The 21,560-nt window shown below is 35.7% G+C and overlaps 2 protein-coding genes across 2 annotated transcripts in view; one reads left to right on the top strand and one right to left on the bottom strand.

Annotated features, from left to right (window-relative positions):
* Positions 1 to 1,947, top strand: part of LOC126972924 (mite allergen Der p 3-like) — a 214,173-nt gene extending 212,226 nt beyond the window's left edge. Inside the window, exon 6 of the mRNA XM_050820039.1 lies at positions 1,746 to 1,947. Coding sequence (XP_050675996.1) covers positions 1,746 to 1,904 — 159 coding nt within the window. The 3' untranslated portion in view covers positions 1,905 to 1,947. The remainder of the gene's footprint in view (positions 1 to 1,745) is intronic.
* A 2,053-nt stretch (positions 1,948 to 4,000) lies between these two features.
* Positions 4,001 to 19,629, bottom strand: LOC126972753 (putative serine protease K12H4.7). Its single transcript, XM_050819777.1, has 11 exons — positions 19,588 to 19,629; positions 18,047 to 18,198; positions 16,533 to 16,717; positions 12,230 to 12,340; positions 11,132 to 11,265; positions 10,453 to 10,591; positions 9,383 to 9,531; positions 7,645 to 7,776; positions 6,832 to 6,964; positions 5,779 to 5,973; positions 4,001 to 4,181 (listed from the first exon to the last, which is right to left on the bottom strand). The coding sequence occupies exons 1-11, from the start codon at positions 19,589 to 19,591 to the stop codon at positions 4,019 to 4,021; spliced, it is 1,497 nt and encodes a 498-aa protein (XP_050675734.1). The 5' UTR covers positions 19,592 to 19,629; the 3' UTR covers positions 4,001 to 4,018.
* Positions 19,630 to 21,560: the final 1,931 nt, after the last annotated feature.

Raw genomic sequence — 21,560 nt, 5'->3', positions numbered from 1 at the left:
GTGGCTTTGATTTGATGACCACTGTCAGATAAGATACTAACGATAATACAACATGATTACATACGATTTATTATTTTCCAATTTCATTTTTCAGATTTAGTCACAGTATTCAGTAAAGTCTCATACAAAATAATAATATTATATTCTTGATAATGTTATAACTAATACTGATAGGGATTATCATAATATAAATGTACTAAATATTGTTCACCAGAACATACTAAGAATCTCAAGTAAGGATTTAGAAATGGAACTGTTTTTTTGAGCCGCTGCAAAATCGATATAACGTATGATGTATAGACTCAGCTCTGCGGCAAACGCTGTAAGAAAGATGAGAGTACACGAATATTGTTACCGCTATATTAGTGTACTTCAGTAATTTTCACAGCATCATGACGTACGATATATTGCAGCTGTGGGGTTATGCTACTGACATTGATATAGTGTTTGTTCTGCATAAGAGAGCCGTTCCTGCTATATATCAAGCTTGGTTATAAACAGTCACTCGAGGAAAAAGATTAAAGTAATAAATATTATGACTGCTCAGTACATTAATGAAAATTTAATAAAAGTTCACAAAAAAGGTCACTTTTTTGCGCTTAATAGTGATTTTCATTACTATAAACAATAAAAATAAGTTAATCAAATCTATTATAAATCTATTATAATAATCTAATTTATAAAATATGTAAAAAGGGTAATTAATACTTTTGTATTATGATATCCATTTTGCTTTTCATTAACATTGATTAATTTAAATCCTTATATTGCTTCTACAAAATAACATATATTAATTCTCTATGAAACGCCTTTTGATGGGCTTAAACTTTCCGAACATTTAGAATTGTAATTTATATTTTTTTTACACTATCGGAATTTAGAGATTTTGACAAATAGAAAACAAACCATTTTTTGAAAATAGCTGATAATATATAAATAGTTGTCGATCTTTTTATTACCTACAACTTTGCCCTTTGACTGTTTTCAATAGGACTTGCAGTTGGACTTGCGGAAACCGAGATAAACCGATTTTTACCTTAAAACACCCCCCTTTTCTACTACCCGACCTCAGATAGCCCGTATATATTCCTTTCATTTTTGTTATATTCTCTTCCGTTTCCAATAGGTTTCATCCTACTATTTTTTTTTCACTTTTTATCACTGGTCTAGTCTGTCACCAACACCAGGAATCTTATAATGCCAACTACTGGGCTAATTCGAGTTAGAAAGTCTTTTGTGGGGCGATATATATATATATATATATATATATATATATATATATATATATATATATATATATATATATATATATATATATATATATGCTTTTACAACAAACTCCCAGAAAGATTAAAAAAAGTGTTACGAAATTCATAAGAATTGTTAAAAAACATTTGTTTGGGCAAATAAGAGTTAAGAGTTACGAGCCGCTGAGTTTCTTGCGCTCGTTCTTCGCAGGTCAGGCATACTTTTTCGAATGGGAGGGTAGTTAGGTACGGGTAGTTTTTGACTCTCAATGAGTGATATTACCTTTATCCTATATTGAATAAAAATATTTAAATATGAATTTACGGGTGTCATTATTGCTCATTTACTCTCTTACATTTTATGGAATGGAAATATCATTTCTTCGTGATTTCTAATGAAAAATAGAAATAATATTTTTATTATATTATATTACGAACGTCAAATACGTCGTTGTGTTTGCTTTATTTTATTAAATAACATCAATCTGTGTTGTTCAGGGTGATTCTGGAGGTCCTCTCGTATTAACTGAAACCAGGAAACAAATTGGTGCTGTATCGTACGGCGTACAAAACAGATGTGCTTCTGCCCCTGTTATATATTCAAATATAGCCGATGCAGAGATGAGAGATTGGATAAAATCTGTTACAGGTATTTAGAAAATTAACACTTTGATAATTCTAAATACAATTTCTTTCCAATAAATTGATATAAACAATGTTATATTTCATTTAAATTCCTCTCATTGGCTGTGCCTGTATAATCATATTAATTATTATTAATAATAATTATTAATAAATAAAAACGATTTATTTTTTCAATATTATAGATTGATGTAAAGGTGCTTAATCGTAGTGCTGATTATAATTATGAAATATCAATAAATGAATCTGGGTTAAGTTTAAAAGTATGTTTTTACTCGTATCTGGCAGTAGGTACTATTATAGCGACACAGAACATATTTCTGTTGTTTTACATAATTAAAGAACAGGGGTCATAACATAACAATGAAAACTTCAAAATTAAAGCAGTGAAAGCACGAAAATATCACGGCATGTGCCTAACGGTATTGAAACTACAAACCGGAAAGAGGAACGGGAGGGGGCATCACGTTGCAGCGAGTTCCAGAGATAATATATCCATGTAGAGAACTACTAATATAAATTTACTTAATTCTAGAGTATAGGTAAGGTCGAGATTCTCTCACACTAGTAGATACCTAAATTCCTCACCATTGTATGATCAAGTACGTGTGGTGTCGCCCAAGCATAGCACCACCCCATCTCCTCCCGTGGGTGTCATAAGAACAGAGAAGAGGATGGGCAGCAGCATCTTCTGTTAAGAGCACACCATTTACTGCGATCGGCAATCCGCCTGCCAAGCGTGGCGATTATGGCTAAAACCGACACAATAAGGCCCCGGCCCCCAATCCCCGGCGGCCCCGCTCGTGGTGGCCACGGTAGCAGCCACAAGCGAAGGGGCAGGGGGTGCTAAGTATCCCCGGGTGTGGCAGCGCTACCACAAACGAAGTCCATTGGCCCTGGCAACATACAATGTCAAGACACTGCGGACCGACGAGAAGTTGGCGGTACTGGAGGAAGCTGTGAGCAGATTACGATGGGATGTCGTGGGGTTATCTGAGGTCTGAAAACAGGGTGAGGACTCGATAATCCTAAATTCCGGACACATGCTCTACTTCCGGGAGGGCGACCAACTGTCCCAGGGTGGTGTCGGGTTCCTTGTTCACAAGTCTCTCGTCAACAACGTAACTGAGGTGGAGAGCGTGTCGACTAGGGTAGCGTATCTAATACTCAGCATTACTGAACGGTTTTCGTTGAAGGTCATTCAGGTTTACGCTCCAACTTCGACACACTCAGACGACGAGATGGAGGGAGGATGTATGAGGACATCTCAACAGCCATTCACACTCCGCAGACCCACTTCAACGTTATCATGGGAGACTTCAATGCAAAACTGGGCAAATGTAGCGGCGATGAGTTGAGAGTAGGGCAATTTGGTTATGGAAATCGGAACGCCCGAGGCCAGCTGCTGGCTGACTTCATATAGAAGGAGGATCCCTATATTATGATGAACTCCTTCTTCATGAAGCCAGAACAACGCAAATGGACTTGGATCAGCCCCGATGGTGCCACCAAAAATGAGATCGACTTCATTCCGTCGACCAAAAGACATATATTCAATGATGTCTCCGTGATCAACCCAGTGAAAACTGGGAGTGATCACCGCATAGTAAGAGGCACATAGAATATCAATTCAAAACTGGAGCGGTCTCGACTGGTGAAGTCTACGCTCTGACCCACACCCATCCAGGTTCATAACCCTGAAAACTTTCAACTCGAATTGCAAATCCGCTTCGAATGCCTCGGGGACTGCGTAGACGTGGACGAGTATAATATCAGGTTCGTGGCAGCTGTTCAAAGGGCTGGGTCTAAGTTCTTCAAGGCCAGCCGTTCAAAAAGAACCGGAAAAATCTCAGATAATACCCACAAATTGATGGATGTAAGACGCCGAATGGCCCTTCAGTTTCCGGACGATAGATTTTCAGAAATGGTAGTTTTTAGGACTATAGCGCATTAAGTACACTTTTGCCGTTCCGCTAACAGACTGCTAATGATGTGTGCTTATATGTAGAACGTTATATAGAACGTTATTGACTATTAAAGCGACGTTATGTTAATGTCAAAAATCAATTTCCTTTACGAAACTAGTTAGATTGATTTATCAAACCACAATGTTTTAAATAATATTTAATTTAAACAAAAATAATAAGACTATTCGCTAACAATAAAATTGGTGTTATCATGAATGTAAATGCTGATGAAACTTCTGGTTGACCCGTCATCTTGAGCGTCATGTTATCTAGGATACTTTGCTGAGCTTCACGAAGTAATTCGACATCACGAGGTGCTGTTGATCTGAAATGAAAATTCTTTATTGCGCTAAACATATTATAATAGTATTCGCTGATAGAAACATTCAATGAGCACTTGAGAACCTTCAGTTTTATTTTTACCGCCTTAGCAAATGGTGGCACGACAATAAGCTTGTCCTCAATGCCGATAAAACGTTAGTGATACATGTCGGAGAATTAGAATATAAAAGTAATATGGCCTGTATGATTATATTCTACTCTGTGTATTGGGCTGAACTGATGATGAACGTCATCTTTCAAAGTGTGTTTGAAGTTGTCACTGTGTACGTCACTGTCGGTGACGTGATTGAAGTTAGTTATTATTGTCTATCAGTAGAGCGCTCATTTAGAAGTCGCATTCGTCTTCAAACTAGCGCCCGCGCCGGTTGTGCGCACTGATCGACTTAAAACAACATGGAGAATACCAACACCGTGACGCCCGATTTTAAATCCAAATAAATCTCCGAGATACATATTCGATCACCATAATATCTTAAAACGAATTATGGCATAAACAAGAAGCTTAAGACGCATTGCCATATGTGTCCTCATCAAAAGCTACAAATATGTAGCTGTCCCCTCTATTGAAACTGTTGAAAATCATACGTACTTAGGTTTAGTTATCGATTGTTGATTTAACTGGCTCTGTCATATAAATAGTGTATGTTACAAGCTCAGAGTATGTTTAGCTTTTATTATTGTTATATAACTCACTAGCTGCTTCCATTATAAGTTATGGTATTACTAGCTATGGCAGAACATTAAAGACCTACCTAGATAAAATACAAAGCATTCTAATTAGGATAATAAAAGAAATAATCTCCGCAGTAGTTAAAGAACAACAAAATCTTACCGATACATACAAAATTTAATTATGTCTTCTTAAGGAATTATTATTTTTCAATTATGAAAATCAAAGTAAAATTTGTCGCAAAATAACCACTACGAAAGCGGAGCATATGAGCGTGGCGTCCATGATGCGATCAAAATTAAACAATCACATCAATTCCCGCCAAAAGCGGTTATAATATAGAACTGTATACTATATGACTAAGTTCTATGGTAATTATATTCTGTCAATGCCCAGAAGCAGTAACTCACGATTTCTTAGCATTGTACACAATAATATACGTTTAACAATTTATATTTTTTAAGTAAACTAATTAATTGTACTCATTGGTGACACTGATCTTTGGTTTGATTATTCGATTTTAACAGTACACAACGGAACAATAGCGTATTTTTAACGCTTTTATTCTCGTGTTGCAAACGCCATTTTGTTAGTAGTCTTGCCTTGTAAATATTTTCTCTGTTACTAGAAGTTTTTCCAGGTTGTCGCTTTTCTTTCTGGCGCTATAACCGATAATGTCATAGATCCTAAGGAGGCAGATGGTCGATAGACGCGCGGTGATCCCCACTTCATGCAAAACACAAAGATTTGTGCAGTGCGCAGTCCAGGGTATGTGAAGCATTTTTCTCCAACACCACATTTCAAATGCATCAATGCGTGCACGGTCAGCTATTTTGAGGGTTCACGTTTCGTGATTGATGCAAGCATCAATAAAAATTACAGACCTGATTATATTGAAAGTTTATCTTACCCAACAGCCATACAGTGTGATGCATCAGGTATGAAGTAAACAGGGGCAAGAGGGGTAGAATGAGTGATATTTGGCCCCATGGGCGACCAGGGGTCAATCCCGCCAGCAACTGATAGCACGTGGTCTGGTAGACGCATGCCGCCGAACAATAGGTTCGTGCGTTTGATTCCTGAACGAAGCAATTCGACGTTGGTGCTGTAATGAAAAATATTTCAATTCTATGTAATAAGTGTGGCATCCTTGCCCTACATGAATAAAGTGATTTTGATTTGATTTGATTTGATTTCACTCAATTTACAATTTTTTTGCCTAGCCCCGCGCTGCTCACCTTCCGCCACCGTGTTAGTGACTAGTGTGTCCATAATTTTAGGCAGGATTCTATTATACCTATGTGTGTACAATACAAAAAAACGACTGTATACTTTCTTCACATACTCGACCATTTTTTTTTGGTGATTTCAAACTAACTATACCCTTAATAAGTCCTCATGCTCTTACAATTTTATTTACACCAGTTCTCATTCATTTTGAATTTTAAATATTAATTTTCAAAAGAAAATATAAAATGGCAGGATTAATGGAAAACTATTTACTTAATTATTATTTTTATTTATAATAGATTTGGCAACGAGGCAAAATTTTCGAGAATTATAGGTTACTCTCTATTTTTACTATTATGTTAATGTTTATTCGGATATAATGTAGCTCCAAATTGAAAAACTGATAAATTAAAAATACTGAGGGGCTCACAAATAAATGTAGTATAATTTTATACCTGAGAATAAACCAAGAATATGCAAAATGTTGACTTTATCGCTGGCACCGCTGTCAATACAATGACAATTCTGAAGTTTTCCGCATGTCAAGCAGCCTTGCAAATAAACGCAAGAAATATATAGTTATACGTCCGAATAAACCAGTCATAAGCAAAATATCTATTTGTAAATATATTGAATATTCTTGTTATATTCATAGGTATAACTTTATACCAAGGTCATTTGTAAGACCGTAAGAGTTGTAAGTTGTAAAACTATTTATGGCCCCACTACTTACTCGTTCGAGAAAAAGTCTTTGCACATCTGATGGAAGTACTCCAGGGGCACTGTTGAGAGGAATGGCTGTCGGGTACTACTGGTAGTCTGATACCAGCCGTACTCCACGCAGGTTTGATATGTCCACAGGCGCACTGAAAATAGTAATAGTAGTTTTTCAGAGAGATTTTGCTATTATGAGCTAACTAGTGTCGTAGTGAAGAATGTCGAGCCAAGAATCGAGTATGAAGATGATGATGTATTCGTCTTAGCTCGGGTGTATACGGTGTGCGGTGCAAGTGCTGACGAGAGCGGGTGCCAAGCGAGCACCATGTAGGCAATCAGGAAAGAAATATCGAGGAAGTCGGTTGTGACGCACGCACATGCCCGTTCCACGTTCTTATTACGTAATCTATGGTACTCGTAGCTGTGAAGTAAAGTTAAAGATTTGTGAAGTGAAACTGTTGTGTTAAATGCCCATTGTGGACAACCACGAAGATCCTGACCGTTTGACCGGATTTGCCTCATCATATATTTATAGATTTTTCCATACTATATCTATATACATATTTAGAAAATCATAGGCTAGTAACAACGAACCACAAGAAAGACAGGCTAGTTTATGGTAAGCTTTGTTATCGGAATGGTAAGTTAATCTATACAATTTGTTATGTCTTTAAAGTGATAACCCTCACTTCTAGGATTAATACTAGAGCTAACCGTTAGCTCAGTGGCTTAGAGCACCGGCACGGAACGCCGGAAGTCGTGGGTTCGAATCCCACATCGTTCATAAAATTTTGTTCTTAAAATTTTATTTGTGAAGTTAGTCTATTACTTGTTGCATCAGGTGCGTCGTAGCTTAAATTGGTGTGTTTCCGAACGACTTCCTCGTAACGAGGCTCAATGCACGGTTGGGTCCACGTTCTGTTAGTAACCCAGGCAGCCAGACGCTCCATCGGGACTGTGGCTGAAATAATAATAAAAAATTATTTTCTTTCAAAACATTGCTATACATGAATGACACCGCGTCGCAGGGGTCTAATGACAACATTGTCTACATTTGTTACCTACAACTAATCCTAAAAAAATATTCAGTTCAAATCAAACTTAAATCTTATTATTTTTGTTTTCTATATTCTAGTTTTACAATTATATAGCCTACGTTTACCAAGTTTTACTTACCTTTACTGCGATTAACTTTTATTGTAAATTGTACGTGCACGGTTTCACCTAAGCAGATGTCGCTTTTATCTTTAACATCTATGTTCTCAGTGAGACAGACGTTCCAAGGGAACAATTGTTATTATTTTAGTTAGTTATAAATTGATTGTGTATTTAATCTTTTGTTTCTGTTTTTGTCTCCAATAAAGTAAATAAATAAATAAACATGAATTCACGTTTATATCTAAAACAGAGCGAAGTAATAACAAAGTAACATATTATTTGGTTTTGTTTGGTTGGGTATTAGTGTGCTAGTATGACACTCGTCTCCTTACTGTGGAGTAATTAAAATGGCATATTTCACAAAAGGTACTAAAAGTGCCTTAGGTGCGATAAAAATGTCACTTTACAAGTGACTTAATGACCACTATTGAGTGATTTAGTGTTAATCGTAAGAGCGGACGTGAAATAACACTTAAACACTCGCTGTCTTATAAATAAACGCAGTGAAAAGTTACTCCTAGTTTAAGATTACTTGTTCCTACCATGTTATTCTGTAATGACAAAGGTAAGAATCTAATAGATAATAACGATCGCCATATATTTTATTAAAAACATCAGCTTATTAAAAAAAAGATAGATGTAATGTATTCTTATGTAATTCTGTTTGGCAATATATAGCTCCAAGTAGTGGAAGTGTTTTCGCTTTTCAGTAGAAACACACATACTGTGTTATAAAAAATTAAAATTTCTGTCTTTACTAACCAGATCTAAACTTTTTGTACTATAAAATGTGGTCAGTTTAAAAAGACACGACTTACTCTAAGGGACACACCGACATCAAATCGGTTAAGAAAAATATATTGATATTAAGCAGTGACTACAAATCCCATGAAAACAATACGAGTGCCGAATTCTTTTATATTAATTTCTGAGACTTCAATAAGAAAAATATATGTCTTATCAATAATTTCAGTCTATACTGCCTACTGCTATCTCACCGAAATCATGTCTATACTAGTTAATTGAAAGGTCAAAACCTTATGGCTCATTAATTCCCAATCTTCATAATCATTTAGATAATCCTTTGCGTAGTAATAAAACTATTCAAAAGGTTTTAACTCTACTAACTTAAGGTACTATGACCTTACAAATAAACTTGGTATAAAGTTATAGGTAAGAGTAAACCCAAAGTATGCAAAATGTAATCAAATTTTGCATATTCGTTGCTGACAATACAATTATGAAAGTTTTCGAATGTCAAGCAGCCTTGTAAATAAACGCGGGAAACGATATACGTCCGAATAAACCAATCATAATCAAAATGTATATCTGAAACATTTTGCATATACTTGGTTTATTACCAGTTATATCTTTATACCTAGTTTATTTTTTACACCGCTAGTACTTACAAATAGCAGAGTTTGTGATGGTCTGACAAGCGGCAGTAATATCTCCAGGGTCAGCATATTGCACCAGCTCTGCGAAGGTCTCTGTGATGCCGTACCAGAAGAACGTGCTGATATCCAGACTGACGTTTGGTCGGATCTCGGTACAGGTGCTATATTTCAATCATATCATTCAAGACACAATATTACAGTAGAATCTAGGTATAACGGCTCTTATGCGGCCGACGAAACTTCTTCGTACCAACCTTATGTTTTCAGCATTATCATACTTATATTTATTTTATGACAAGAAGGAACGAGACGAGCAGGACGTTCTGCTGATGGTAATTGATACGCCCGGCCCATTTCAATGCAGTGCCACTCAGGATTCTTGAAAAACCCAAAAATTCTGAGCGGCACTACAATAATTGGGCTCGTCACTTTTAGACATACGATGGTAATTCTCATCAGCACAGTAATTTCACTAGCTATGGCATGCTTCAGATTGAAACACAATAATGCTTACACATTATTTCTTCACGGCAGAAATAGGCGCAATTGTTGGTACCCATAACCTAGCTGGCATCCTGTAGAAAGGAGCCCCTTAGTCACCTCTTATCTTCACTCTTGGGCTTGAGACTTTCCTATTCTTTTTATGCCCTGGGAAAGCATTGGGCAGTATAAATTTAAAAACAATTCTATTATATTTTTAGTTTTGGTATAGATAAGTGGCAACGGTGATATCGTTTGTCCTCATATTTTAAAGAGGCCAATTTACTTAATATGGAAAGTCGGAGGCGACCGCACTTAGCAACGTTAATTTTGGGTATTGTAAATAATTATATTTAATAAACTTGAATGGGCGCAGTGCAAGTAAAATTAAAAATCCGTGCATCAGTGCCCCGGCATCACTCAACAGCGTTCAGGGGTAGTTTTCGATACAGTGCTACTAAGTGTTGGAACAATTTATCGCCACCAATTAGACAATTGAAAAATATTCAAAATCCGTCAAATCAAAAGGAGTTAATCCGTCTTCCCATGGGAATCCACTTCATTATGGGACAAATTATCTTTTATGTTTCAAAATTTCTTACTTGAACAAACTAGATACTTCTCTCGCCCCGGCATCCGATTTCAGTAGTTCCACCATAGTGCTAATACTTAATGATATTGTGTCGACACACGCTTGACTACCTTGCCTGACAAGCGATTCAGTTATGACTTCGAGGTATTCTGAAAATACAACACATACATTTTTATTGAACAATAGCATAAAAAAAACAACTTTATCAAAATCACCGCACTTCAGATATCATATTAAATAATTGTTTAAATAAAAATCTTATCAAATACAAGTTCTGTTACTAAAATTCATGATGTTATGTTCTTAGATTAAGGATTGGTCTCCGCTGCGCTCCAACTAGATACCGCACTACCTTAGAACAATAGCTTTTTTTATTACCACAACTATGAGCTTGTGTGCCTGGAATCTTGACACTCAATGGCATGTTTCAAATTTTGTAACATACGCTTCGTGTTATTTTACATTGAAATTAATAAAATACAAAATATTTACTGATGATATGTGACCCCAGTGTCAGTTTCTTATTTCTTGTGGTATTATTTTTACAAAGTTATACTACGCAACTACTACAACAAATAAAACTAAGATTAAAAAACTAAGATTTTGAGTCTGACACTCAGCTAAGTTTGAGCAAGGTCCGAGCAACGTCTAGAGTTCTCTCTATAGATGTTATTACTGTTACGTTATACCTGGGAAGTCTTCTTGTGCGTACAAGGGTCCGCTGTCGGAGAAGGCGACATCCACCAGATGCGGGTAGGCCAGTCTCATCCAGGTAGCCATGCTTCCAGCGTAGGAACAGCCTACGAGACCCACCGATGCGTTTCTAAATCAAATTTCTTTATATGAAATGAAATTTTATTTGCAAGAAACATTGTAGTTAAGATGATATTATTAATAATTCATTTTTTAATTGAAAAATTCTTTAAAACTATAGAAGCATTTATTCACCATTGTTGCAGTCTTCTTTTAAAAATCTTGAAAGGTAAATCTTTCAATTCATTGCGCAATTTATTATATATTTTCAGAAACATTCTGTAACAATTTCCACTAAAAGATGCTGTTCTACAGAAGGGAATTATGAGTCTAGATATAGATTTTGTATAGAAATCAGACATCTGTTCTTTATTTTTATTAAAAAAAGCATCGGAGCTTTTTAAGGTTGGGAACGCTCTTGTTATTCCTCTGGTGTTACGAGTACGGGCTGTGGTAATCACATATCATCACCGTATGCAGCTTTGTCCTCCTGTTCCATAAAAACAAAACCTTCTCAAACACCAGTACGAAGGCTTCTTTGCATAGTATGCCGCCGGCGAGGAAATAATAATAGGATTACATTACTTGTAGCAATTTTGTTGCAGGAATCGTGCAGTAGCAGTGAAATTGCAGTGCAGTAGCAGTGCAGTGAAGATTAGTGGAATACGTCAACTAGCACTGCACTGCTACTGCACGACTCAAATGACATAGTTACTTTTATAATAAAAGTGACTATGCTTACTAAATATTAATTAATTCTTTGAGAAAAAAAAATATGAATTTTTGCTATCTCTTGCTATGCCTTTCGAGGTGCACATGTAATGAGTTGAGTACTTTCATACTTCGTATATATATATATATATATATATATATATATATATATATATAAATAAATATTTATTATTGATTTGAACAGATGATGTGGTTTGACATTGGGTTAATCCCTCTCTTCATTATTCCAATTAATTAAATCTGATTAATGACAAAGTCTTGCGGGAGATCTTCTTGTCCAATCATTCATTATTTTACCTTACCTGAATTTGCCATCTTCGAAAGCGTCGCTCTTCACATGTTCAATAAACTGAGCAAGATCTCCCAAAGCTTGGTCCACATTTAGAAACCGGAGCTCAGCTAAACTGGTCGTACTGAAACAATACTGTCTTATAATACTATTTTAGATGATACTGTCTTCAGGAGCTCTGCTTCGTATTGTTAATTTTAAAATAAAATATTTATACGCATTAATGTACAGTAGAGTACAACTACACTCACAATCACGCTCAAAAATTGTCTGATGCAAAACTCTGCCTATGCGTCTATTAGGCAGACATTCATTCGGTTATGTTTTGACCGCGCTTGGATTACAACGCCACGCAATGACAAAGTGTTCAGTAAAGAAGTAAGTAAAGAACTATCCAAATAACAGCATATCCTAACTTAAAATGGATGGAGTGTTGTATTTCAGGCAAGTGTCCCATTAATTTAACAAAATTGTATAACTAGCTTGAAGCTTTTAATCACTTTACTAAATAATTACACAGTAGTAATTACTAGGTACTAAAACTTAAATGTTACTTCTTCTAATGAGCATATACAATAGACTTTGAACATTACTGCTACGAAATAATTTGTTAATTTGAATGAATGTTTTAATGTTATCTGCATAAGTACGTAAATACAACGCCGGTCGGATATTTTTTGATGACCTTTTAATAAGTGAGTCTAGTTATTTATTGTACGTTTTATTATTATAGTTATGATAATATAATAATATTTTCTCATATTTTTTGTAAATTCCTCCTTTCTTTTACCTACTCTTGTCAGTCATGACGCTTCAGTATTTCTGTTGCATTCTGAACCAAATAAACCTTTTAATTATTAATTATTATTATTATTCGACACAGTATATCATGTGATTGTGAGATAAAATAAATATATCTTGAATTGAATGCAACGTAATATAGGAGGTTAATAACTTGACGATTCACATATGAGTCAGTTATCACACATCTTAAATAAATAAATGACTGAATTGTAATTATTTTACGCAAACATTGACATCGTATCAACAATGCTCATGAACAATTTGTTATTTTTAAAATGATATACCTTCTGGAATTTATTTTACAAATCAATTAATCTGTAACCAAAATTTATGAGGAATGCGGGACCCAAACCCTCGGGTTCCGTCCGAGCGCTTTTAACAACTCAGCCAACGGTTCGAGAGACGCATAGTTCGTAAATCTTGGTACGTCTTATTCAACTATCAGGTTATGGCTCCATCTACAGAACCTACTTTACAGTATTTGATAACATGCTCAATCCCAGTAATTGTATATTAGTACATTGACTTGAGACGTCGCGTTTTCAAATCTAAACAAATAAAATATCGCATTGTTCATAATTTTTTATTCTGACATTGAAATATTTTATAGTTCACTAGCTGACTCGACAGATGTTGTACTGTAAATAATAAATACGAGTAAAATACTGTTTTTTTTTATGAATTTTCAATAATATTTCATTACATCTAGAATTATTTACTAGAATATGCTCCCTGTCAATGACGTTCTATATTATGTATAGAACGTCATGGCTCCTTGTTGTTAACTATAATGAAATTGTTTCATAGCAGAACTGTCAAACCATGCGTCAATAAATTATCTCATTGAAAATATGACCATATTATCAAAACAAATATTGGAAATAAAAATAATTATGGGTCCCAAATCGAAATAAAAACTATCCTATCTCTTAAGTTGGACTAAACTGCACTCCATGAAGTAATCCCCATTAAAATCCGTTCATTAGTTTAGGAGTCCATCGCGGACAAACAACGTGTCACGTAATTTATATATATTAAGATTATATAACGCATATGTTCGCAGTCGATTGCCACATGTCATCTCGTTCTCCCTTACTCCCATGTGCAATGTGCATTTGATGAAAGAGTGCCACTGCATAAAATATGTTTAATGAAATGCGCATTCTCTAGGCTTTATATTTTTGCTCCGAGTCAGACACACTATATTGTTATTTGTATGAGATCACAATTATTGTTGAGTGACCTTTGACATAATTTATAACAATTCACCTTCCATTGTTGCCGTGCCCTAGTATGCTTTAGGATTTATAAGATCGTCCATGCATGGAAAAGGCGAGAGGCAATGATATGTGGTTTAAATGTAAGTAATTTAGGGATCTTATTGTGTCGTATATTTACCAATAATTTTGTTCATGCGATTAAATTGACAGTTAACATATTTCCCAGGCATACGTACTCATCTTAGATCATTTACGATACGAATAAATTCATTAATTATAAGCTGAAATTAAGTAATGGTAGCCTATACCTACCACTTAGATTTAAGCGACAGCTGGCAATGTTAGAAGCAATTTTAGTCAACGCACTACTTCCTCTGTAGTGAAATTTAATAAACATACCTCTATTGGGCTAAATTGTAAAATAACTGACAAACAAGCCTCTATTGGGGAATGTATTAGTACTGTTATTGTAATGTAATTCAAATTATGTTATTCGACAAGTGAAGGCAATTCTTGCAATATCATACAAAATAGGCAACATTCACCAAATGTAACTGTTACTGCTAGAGATAATCATAATATAAAGCTCATAAATATTGTTCACCAGAACATACAAGGTATCTCAAGTAAGGAATTACAAATTGAACTGTTTTTGAGCTGCTGAAATATATATATATTATGTTATTACAGAACATTGGCGTAAAAGTCATCAGCTCCAGTTTAGTTTTAAAGAACATAAAGAAGTCAGTTCGTTTCGTAGAAGTAGGGCAATAAATGGAGGTTTAATTATTATTAATAACGGATTAAAATGTAAATATAGAAGAGATATTGTTAATCTTCTATAGAATAACTAATTCAGATAGCTTGTACAGAATTAGAGCAATTTATTATTGTAAGTGTATACCTTTTCTTTTTTCACTTATATATTAACGTTCTACCGTTTGTGGTAGATGATAGCCATGAGATTGTATTGTTTGCTGATGATACCTCAATAATTTTTAAAATGAAGCGACGTGAAGATATTGATGACGAGGTAAACAATGCACTCTCAAAGATAGTGCGTTGGTATGAGACGAATAATCTAAACTTAAACAGTAAACAAACAAAGTGTTTACGGTGAATTACACCAAACACAGCGAAGGTTCAAAGCAACCTACTTATTGGACCAGAGATTGGAACTTGTGGACACTACGGTCTTCTTGTGTATCACGTTAGATTCTAAAAGCTTCTGTGGGGTCCACATTTTGCCCAACTAGCAGGTAGACTCAGCTCTGCACCATATGCCGTTAGAAAGATTAGAGAGTATATTTGTATAGTTGGCTAAATGCTTACAATTTTAATAGTGTTAAGGAATTTATGGATAAGAAATTCTTATATTAATTGTATTAAGTTAAATATTTGCAAGCTAGTAGTAGTGCTAGCAAAACATATAAGTTCATAATTATAACATTTTAACACCATTGTTTACTATGTTTTTATAAATATAGTATTATTTTTATAACATTATTAACATAATACCGGAATATTTATATTAACGAACATGCAACACCACCACAAGACAGTAATAGAACAATACTTTAACTTCATACTAGAGCGTCCGAATCGACGCACGCACACATACATATGATTTACACAGCCGCTAGGCAATCTTGGGAAGACAAAACTATTGAGTGCTACGCCGTATACCGCCGAGACTGGTTGCTGTCCGAGTTAAATTAAAGCGCCTTTCGCTTCGTCAATCTTTATGTATGTACCAACCCTAGCGCTTCGCCCAGACGTAAGTATAAATTTCAAGGAGGCCGCTGAGTTATGCTATTGGTCTATTACTTGTACTGTGGCAGCGGTGATCACTTAACATCAGATGACCCTTACGCTAATTTTTTCTCCTTTTCCATAAAAAAGGCGTTTCTCGCGAAACAAGCGGTTATAGGAAACCTGACATTTGTACGATGCGGGTGGAAAGTCGCTTTTGCTTGTTTTATGAAATTAAGGGACGAGACGAGCAGGATGGCCTGGTAATTGATATGCCCTACCCATTATAATTCAGTGCCGCTCAGGATTCTAGAAAAACTCAAATATTCTGAGCGACACTACAATTGCGCTCGTCACCTTAAGACATAAGATGTTAAGTCTCATTTGCCCAGTAATCTCACTAGATACAGCGCCTTTCAGACAGAAAACAGTAATGTTTACACATTACTGCTTCACGGCAGAAATAGGCGCCGTTGTGGTACCCATAATCTAGCCGGCTTCCTGTGCAAAGGAGCCTACCACTGGTAATATACAGCTTACCTGCTGGGACGTGTTTGACCGTAGTACCGATGTTCTGTGTAAATCACAGCACTGCTGGTTCTGTTGCCCAGCTCGTAAGCCAAACCAGCAGACACCCAGCCAGGATGGATGGCCCACTCACCACCGACGAATATTACTATATTGCTGTTATTGACTTGGACAAACTCGTCGTTGTAATAGTATCGCTGAAAATTAAATTGTTCATAATACAACCCGTGCCAATAAAGAAACGAATCTAAAATGGCGAATAAAAAATAGATTTTAAATTTGTATCTTTCTGTTGGTGTGTGCATGCTAATCTCACAAAGAGCAGAATCAATTTGAATGCAGTATCAGTGTTTGTATTTTAAAATATTACTTGTCAAATTTTATAGTTCTAGTTCAGCGGAAAATACCTAATAAATTTTGATTCCTTTGGGAGTTTCGAAATACATATATGTTTTTGCGGCATAAACGGCCGCATCTTTTTTTAAGTTAACTGAGAATATTGACTTTTTTACAGCTTCAAGAGACTATAGTACTGAGTATATCGTTTTAATTTCAACTAGATACCTCTACGCGTTCCCGAGATAAAGGGTTGACATACAAAGGACGGACAACAAAGTGATCCAATAAGGGTTCCATTTTTATGCCAACCCTAAAAATGTTCTTTATAATTATAAATACGTACAATCACAACAAATGGGGGTGATTTGCAATTGTGTGGTGGAGTTTACGGTTTCTTGTGCTGTATGAGGTCTCGCGTTAGCGAGTCGGGGCTGTTTCACTGCTAGTTTTGCTATCATTGTTTGGAGTTTGGCACTGTAGACATCTGCCGTTATTGCTTGACCAGATTGGAGAAAGCTATAGTGAATAACACCATGCAGAGATCAGTTTCGATTACCTTTTTATTGGTAAGCTTTGCTTTCGGTGCTTTTGCTGTTGCGGCGGTGGGCCACTTAGTTGGCCATTGCCTGTTATGCTAACGGTTACCGTAAAGAATCCACTTTTCATCGCATGTCACAACTCGAGCCAACATTTCTACATTTCTTTATAGATTCAACACGGCAATACAGGTTTCAACACGCGTCTCTTTCTGCAGATCAGTCAAATCATGAGGCACACATTTTTCAACATTTTTTTTAATTGATTCAATATTGATTGCAAGGTAACGTTAAACTATGCCGGTAATTCCTGAGTAGTTTGGCTCGGATCGGCTTCCACTATCTCTTTCAAGTCACCTCGCGGTCTTCCACGTGGTTCGTTCTTCAAATAAAAGTTTTCCATCACGAATTATATTATACTTTTATTACTGTGAAAACCGTGTGTGATACCTAACCTAGATTTAGTTGTCTGTGGCAAGAAAATAACTGTGCTTTTTAGCGACATTAAAGTACGATATTCAATATTATTTTAAGCCGTAGAGCTTAGACTTTTTCAAAGACTCATAAAAGTATGTATATATATTATCGCAGCTGTATAAATGACAGATAAAAAACATATTTCAGCTGGAAATACTATATATTATTACTTACCATAGGAAAGGTGTCTGTATTTGAAGCATCGAAGTGGTTAAGATCAACGTTAAGCCAGCGTTCTTGGACTGTGGCACGCGACGTCACTAGGGGTGGAGGGGGCTCGCGAGTAAACAACGCAAGAGATGGAGATAGTATGAGAAAGAGTAACCCTGAAAGTTGTAAAATTCAGATATTGTAAAGGTCTGTTGCTCACATCAGTGCAGTGCGCAGGTCCTGGCAAGACTACGCATTCGTGTCACTGACGGCCCCAAATAACATTGGCAAATCACGTGACCAGTGCTGTGAACAGACTGAGGCACAATACAATAATAGAATACCAAGTCCACGCACACACGGCCGCTAAGCAATCTTGGAGAGACAAAACTATTGAGTTCCACTTCGTACTTTGCCGACTGATCGCTGTACGAGTATAAATTCTGAGCTGCACTACAATAACGCTTGTCTCCTTGAGATATTAGATGTGGGCAGCGGTGATCACTTAACATCAGGTGGGACCCGTTCGCAGTCTATGATTATTATTATATGATAATCGGCCCTAAAGTGCGCCATGTACTACGTAGTTAAAATACAGGTGTCCCACGGCTATGCCACATGAAAGGGAAAATTACCTTAAATATTGTAGATGTAATATTTTTCTTAAAGAAGACTTCATTTTAATTTAAAACACAATTTAAAATGCATTCATAGATTTTTATATAATTGCTTGATTGAAGCGGGAATCGAGCACGATAATGTCACTTGTATTTCCTTACGACAATGTCAGCTTGTGACCAAATGTGACCAAACTTTACATCAAATATTAGAATTCATATTCTTACTTTTATTTCTGATGCTTATGTTATGTTGCAAAAATAAGCCTTATGATGATGGCTTTCGATCGGTATGATAAAGCGACAGGGTATTTTTTATCAGTGGGAGGCTCCTTTGCTCAGGAAACGGCTAGATTATTTGTACCACAACGGCGCGTATTTCTGCCGTGAAGCAGTAATGTGTAAACATTACTGTGTTTCGGTCTGAAGGGCGCCGTAGCCAGTGAAATTACTGGGCAAATGAGACTTAAGATATAATGTCTCAAGGTGATGAGCGCAATTGTAGTGCCGCTCAGAAATTTTGCATTTTTCAAGAATCCTGAGAAGCACTGCATTGTAATGGGTAGGGTGTATCAATTACCATCAGCTGAACGTCCTGCTCGTCTTGTCCCTTATTTTCATTAAAAAAAAAAAACAAAAACAAAAAAAAAACACATGGAGCGGCTTTGATTCTCGGTTGAATCAGGCAATTCTTTTAAAAACTGTGAATGTAGTTTAAATTGTTTTATAAATTAAATGAAAGTCTTATCTTTTCAGTGATTGTTACAACTACAATATTAAAGGTAATTTCCGGCCATGTTGCATAGTCGTGTGATGCCGTGTATATACTCGCTGAATTTGAGAATATCGTGCACTTTCGGGAAAGGTGTGGTATAAAAATATTTATTTATAAAGCAATTTATGACCTCAATTAGTAGAATCTAATTAATACGTATAATATACACTTACACATGTTATCAAGTAACACTTCAGTTCACAGATATAATTGATTTCAACTAAATTATTTGCGACGATACCTAATTTCTTATCATCTGATTATCAAGTAGCGGCCTCAATGAATAAAGATGTAAGTCCAAAATTTAATATTTGATTTCGTTTCAACTGACTTCAAAAACAGTATCTTAAATTTTATTTTATGGCAATAAGAGAAGAGACGAGTAGGACGTTCATTTAATGGTAATTGATACGCCCTGCCCATTTCATAGAATTAATATAAAAAATAGTATTTAGTAGTTAACCATTTATTGTATAGTATTTAGTAATTAAGCATTTATTTTTTAACAGAAATTAAAAACTATGTTTATTTTAAATTGAATAAAATGCCAAAAAACTACTTAGGTCTTTCATTTTCCTTTATCTATTGTCACTATCGCTAATGAAGTGATAATATTTGTGATAATATTGATAATTACTGTCATATTGTATAAAATTAATATTGTATTTACATTAAAAATCGTAAATAAATATAATTTAACATTGAATTTTTTTTAATACATTCTGTGTGTTCTATAAGCGAATCCATAAAATTATAGAATTGTTGTGTGTTTGCTGTGTACGTACCATAGACAAAATTGATTCTTCTTATTTATTTATTTTATGAAAATAACGACAAGACGAGCGGGACGTTCAGCTGATGGTAATTGATAATTGATGCCCATTACAATGCAGTGCCGCTCAGGATTCTTGAAATACCCAAGAAATTTTGAGCGGCACTACAACTGCGCTCGTCACATTGAGACATAAGATGTTAAGTCTCATTTGCCCAGTAATTTCACTAGCTACGGCGCCCTTCAGACCGAAACACAGTAATGCTTACACATTACTGCTTCACGGCCATAATAGGCGCCGTTGTGGTACCCATAATCTAGCCGGCATCCTGTTCAAAGGATCTTCCCACTGGTATTTGCGGACTGAGGTGTTTATTGGTGCACTGTCAGAGTCTAATAAAATGATAATTGTTACATAGAATATGTACTGCACGGCCGCATTATCTCTGGACCACGCCGGGACGTGAAGCGCCCCTCCCGTTCCCCTTACACCCCTCGCGCTCGTCCGGTTGCGTCAGTACGGTCTGCAGTTTTATTACTGATATTTTACTGCTATCGCTGTTATTTTTTTAAAGATTTCAATGTAATGTTTGTACTTATATTGTTAATATTACTTTACTTTCTGTTGTTCTTTGTCGCAATAATAGTTCTGTCAGAATAATAAATACTTACTTACTTTTTTTACCTAACCCAGATTCTTTCATCGCTTTTTCATAATTATTATAATAATCAGAATCACAACACCTTTAGATCAATCAATAATATTGACATAATAAATCGTTGTTTATTTATTAATAATATATCCTAGTGATGCTTGTTTTTGACCGTAACAAAGCGACGATGTGACGTCATCGACGTCAGGTCCATGTAGTGCCGCTCAGAATTTTTGGGTTTATCAATAGTCCGGAGCAGCATTGCATTGTAATAGGCAGGGCGTATCAATTACCATTAGCTGAACGTCCTACTCGTCTCGTCCCTTATTATCATTTCATAAAAAAAAGCTAAATGAGAATTTCATTATGCCTGTAGTATCGAGGGAATAAATAATTTGTTATGACTTTAAAGTGATAACCCACACTTCTGGGATTAGTTACACAAATAAAACTATAGCAAGCGCCCTAAATTTTTATTTGAAATAATAGACCTGGAGCGAAAGTTCTAATTTACGGCCGTTCCCAATATTCAGTCTATCTCCGGTTGTGGCCTACTTGAGATAAAAATCGTAACAATCGTTGACTTTTCTGTCCCAATAAACGTATCGACGGTAACTCACCTTATCCGTACACGCTGTCTGTCAATGGGAAGACGTATAGCTTACCAGCGATTGAAGTTTGTATGGAAATTGCAATTCACGCGTCCCGATATAAGGCGATA

Source organism: Leptidea sinapis, chromosome 2 (assembly GCF_905404315.1).
Source record: "Leptidea sinapis chromosome 2, ilLepSina1.1, whole genome shotgun sequence".
Lineage (NCBI taxonomy): Eukaryota > Metazoa > Arthropoda > Insecta > Lepidoptera > Pieridae > Leptidea > Leptidea sinapis.
Note: the sequence above shows the minus strand (reverse complement) of the source record. Positions and strands in the feature narration are given on the sequence as shown.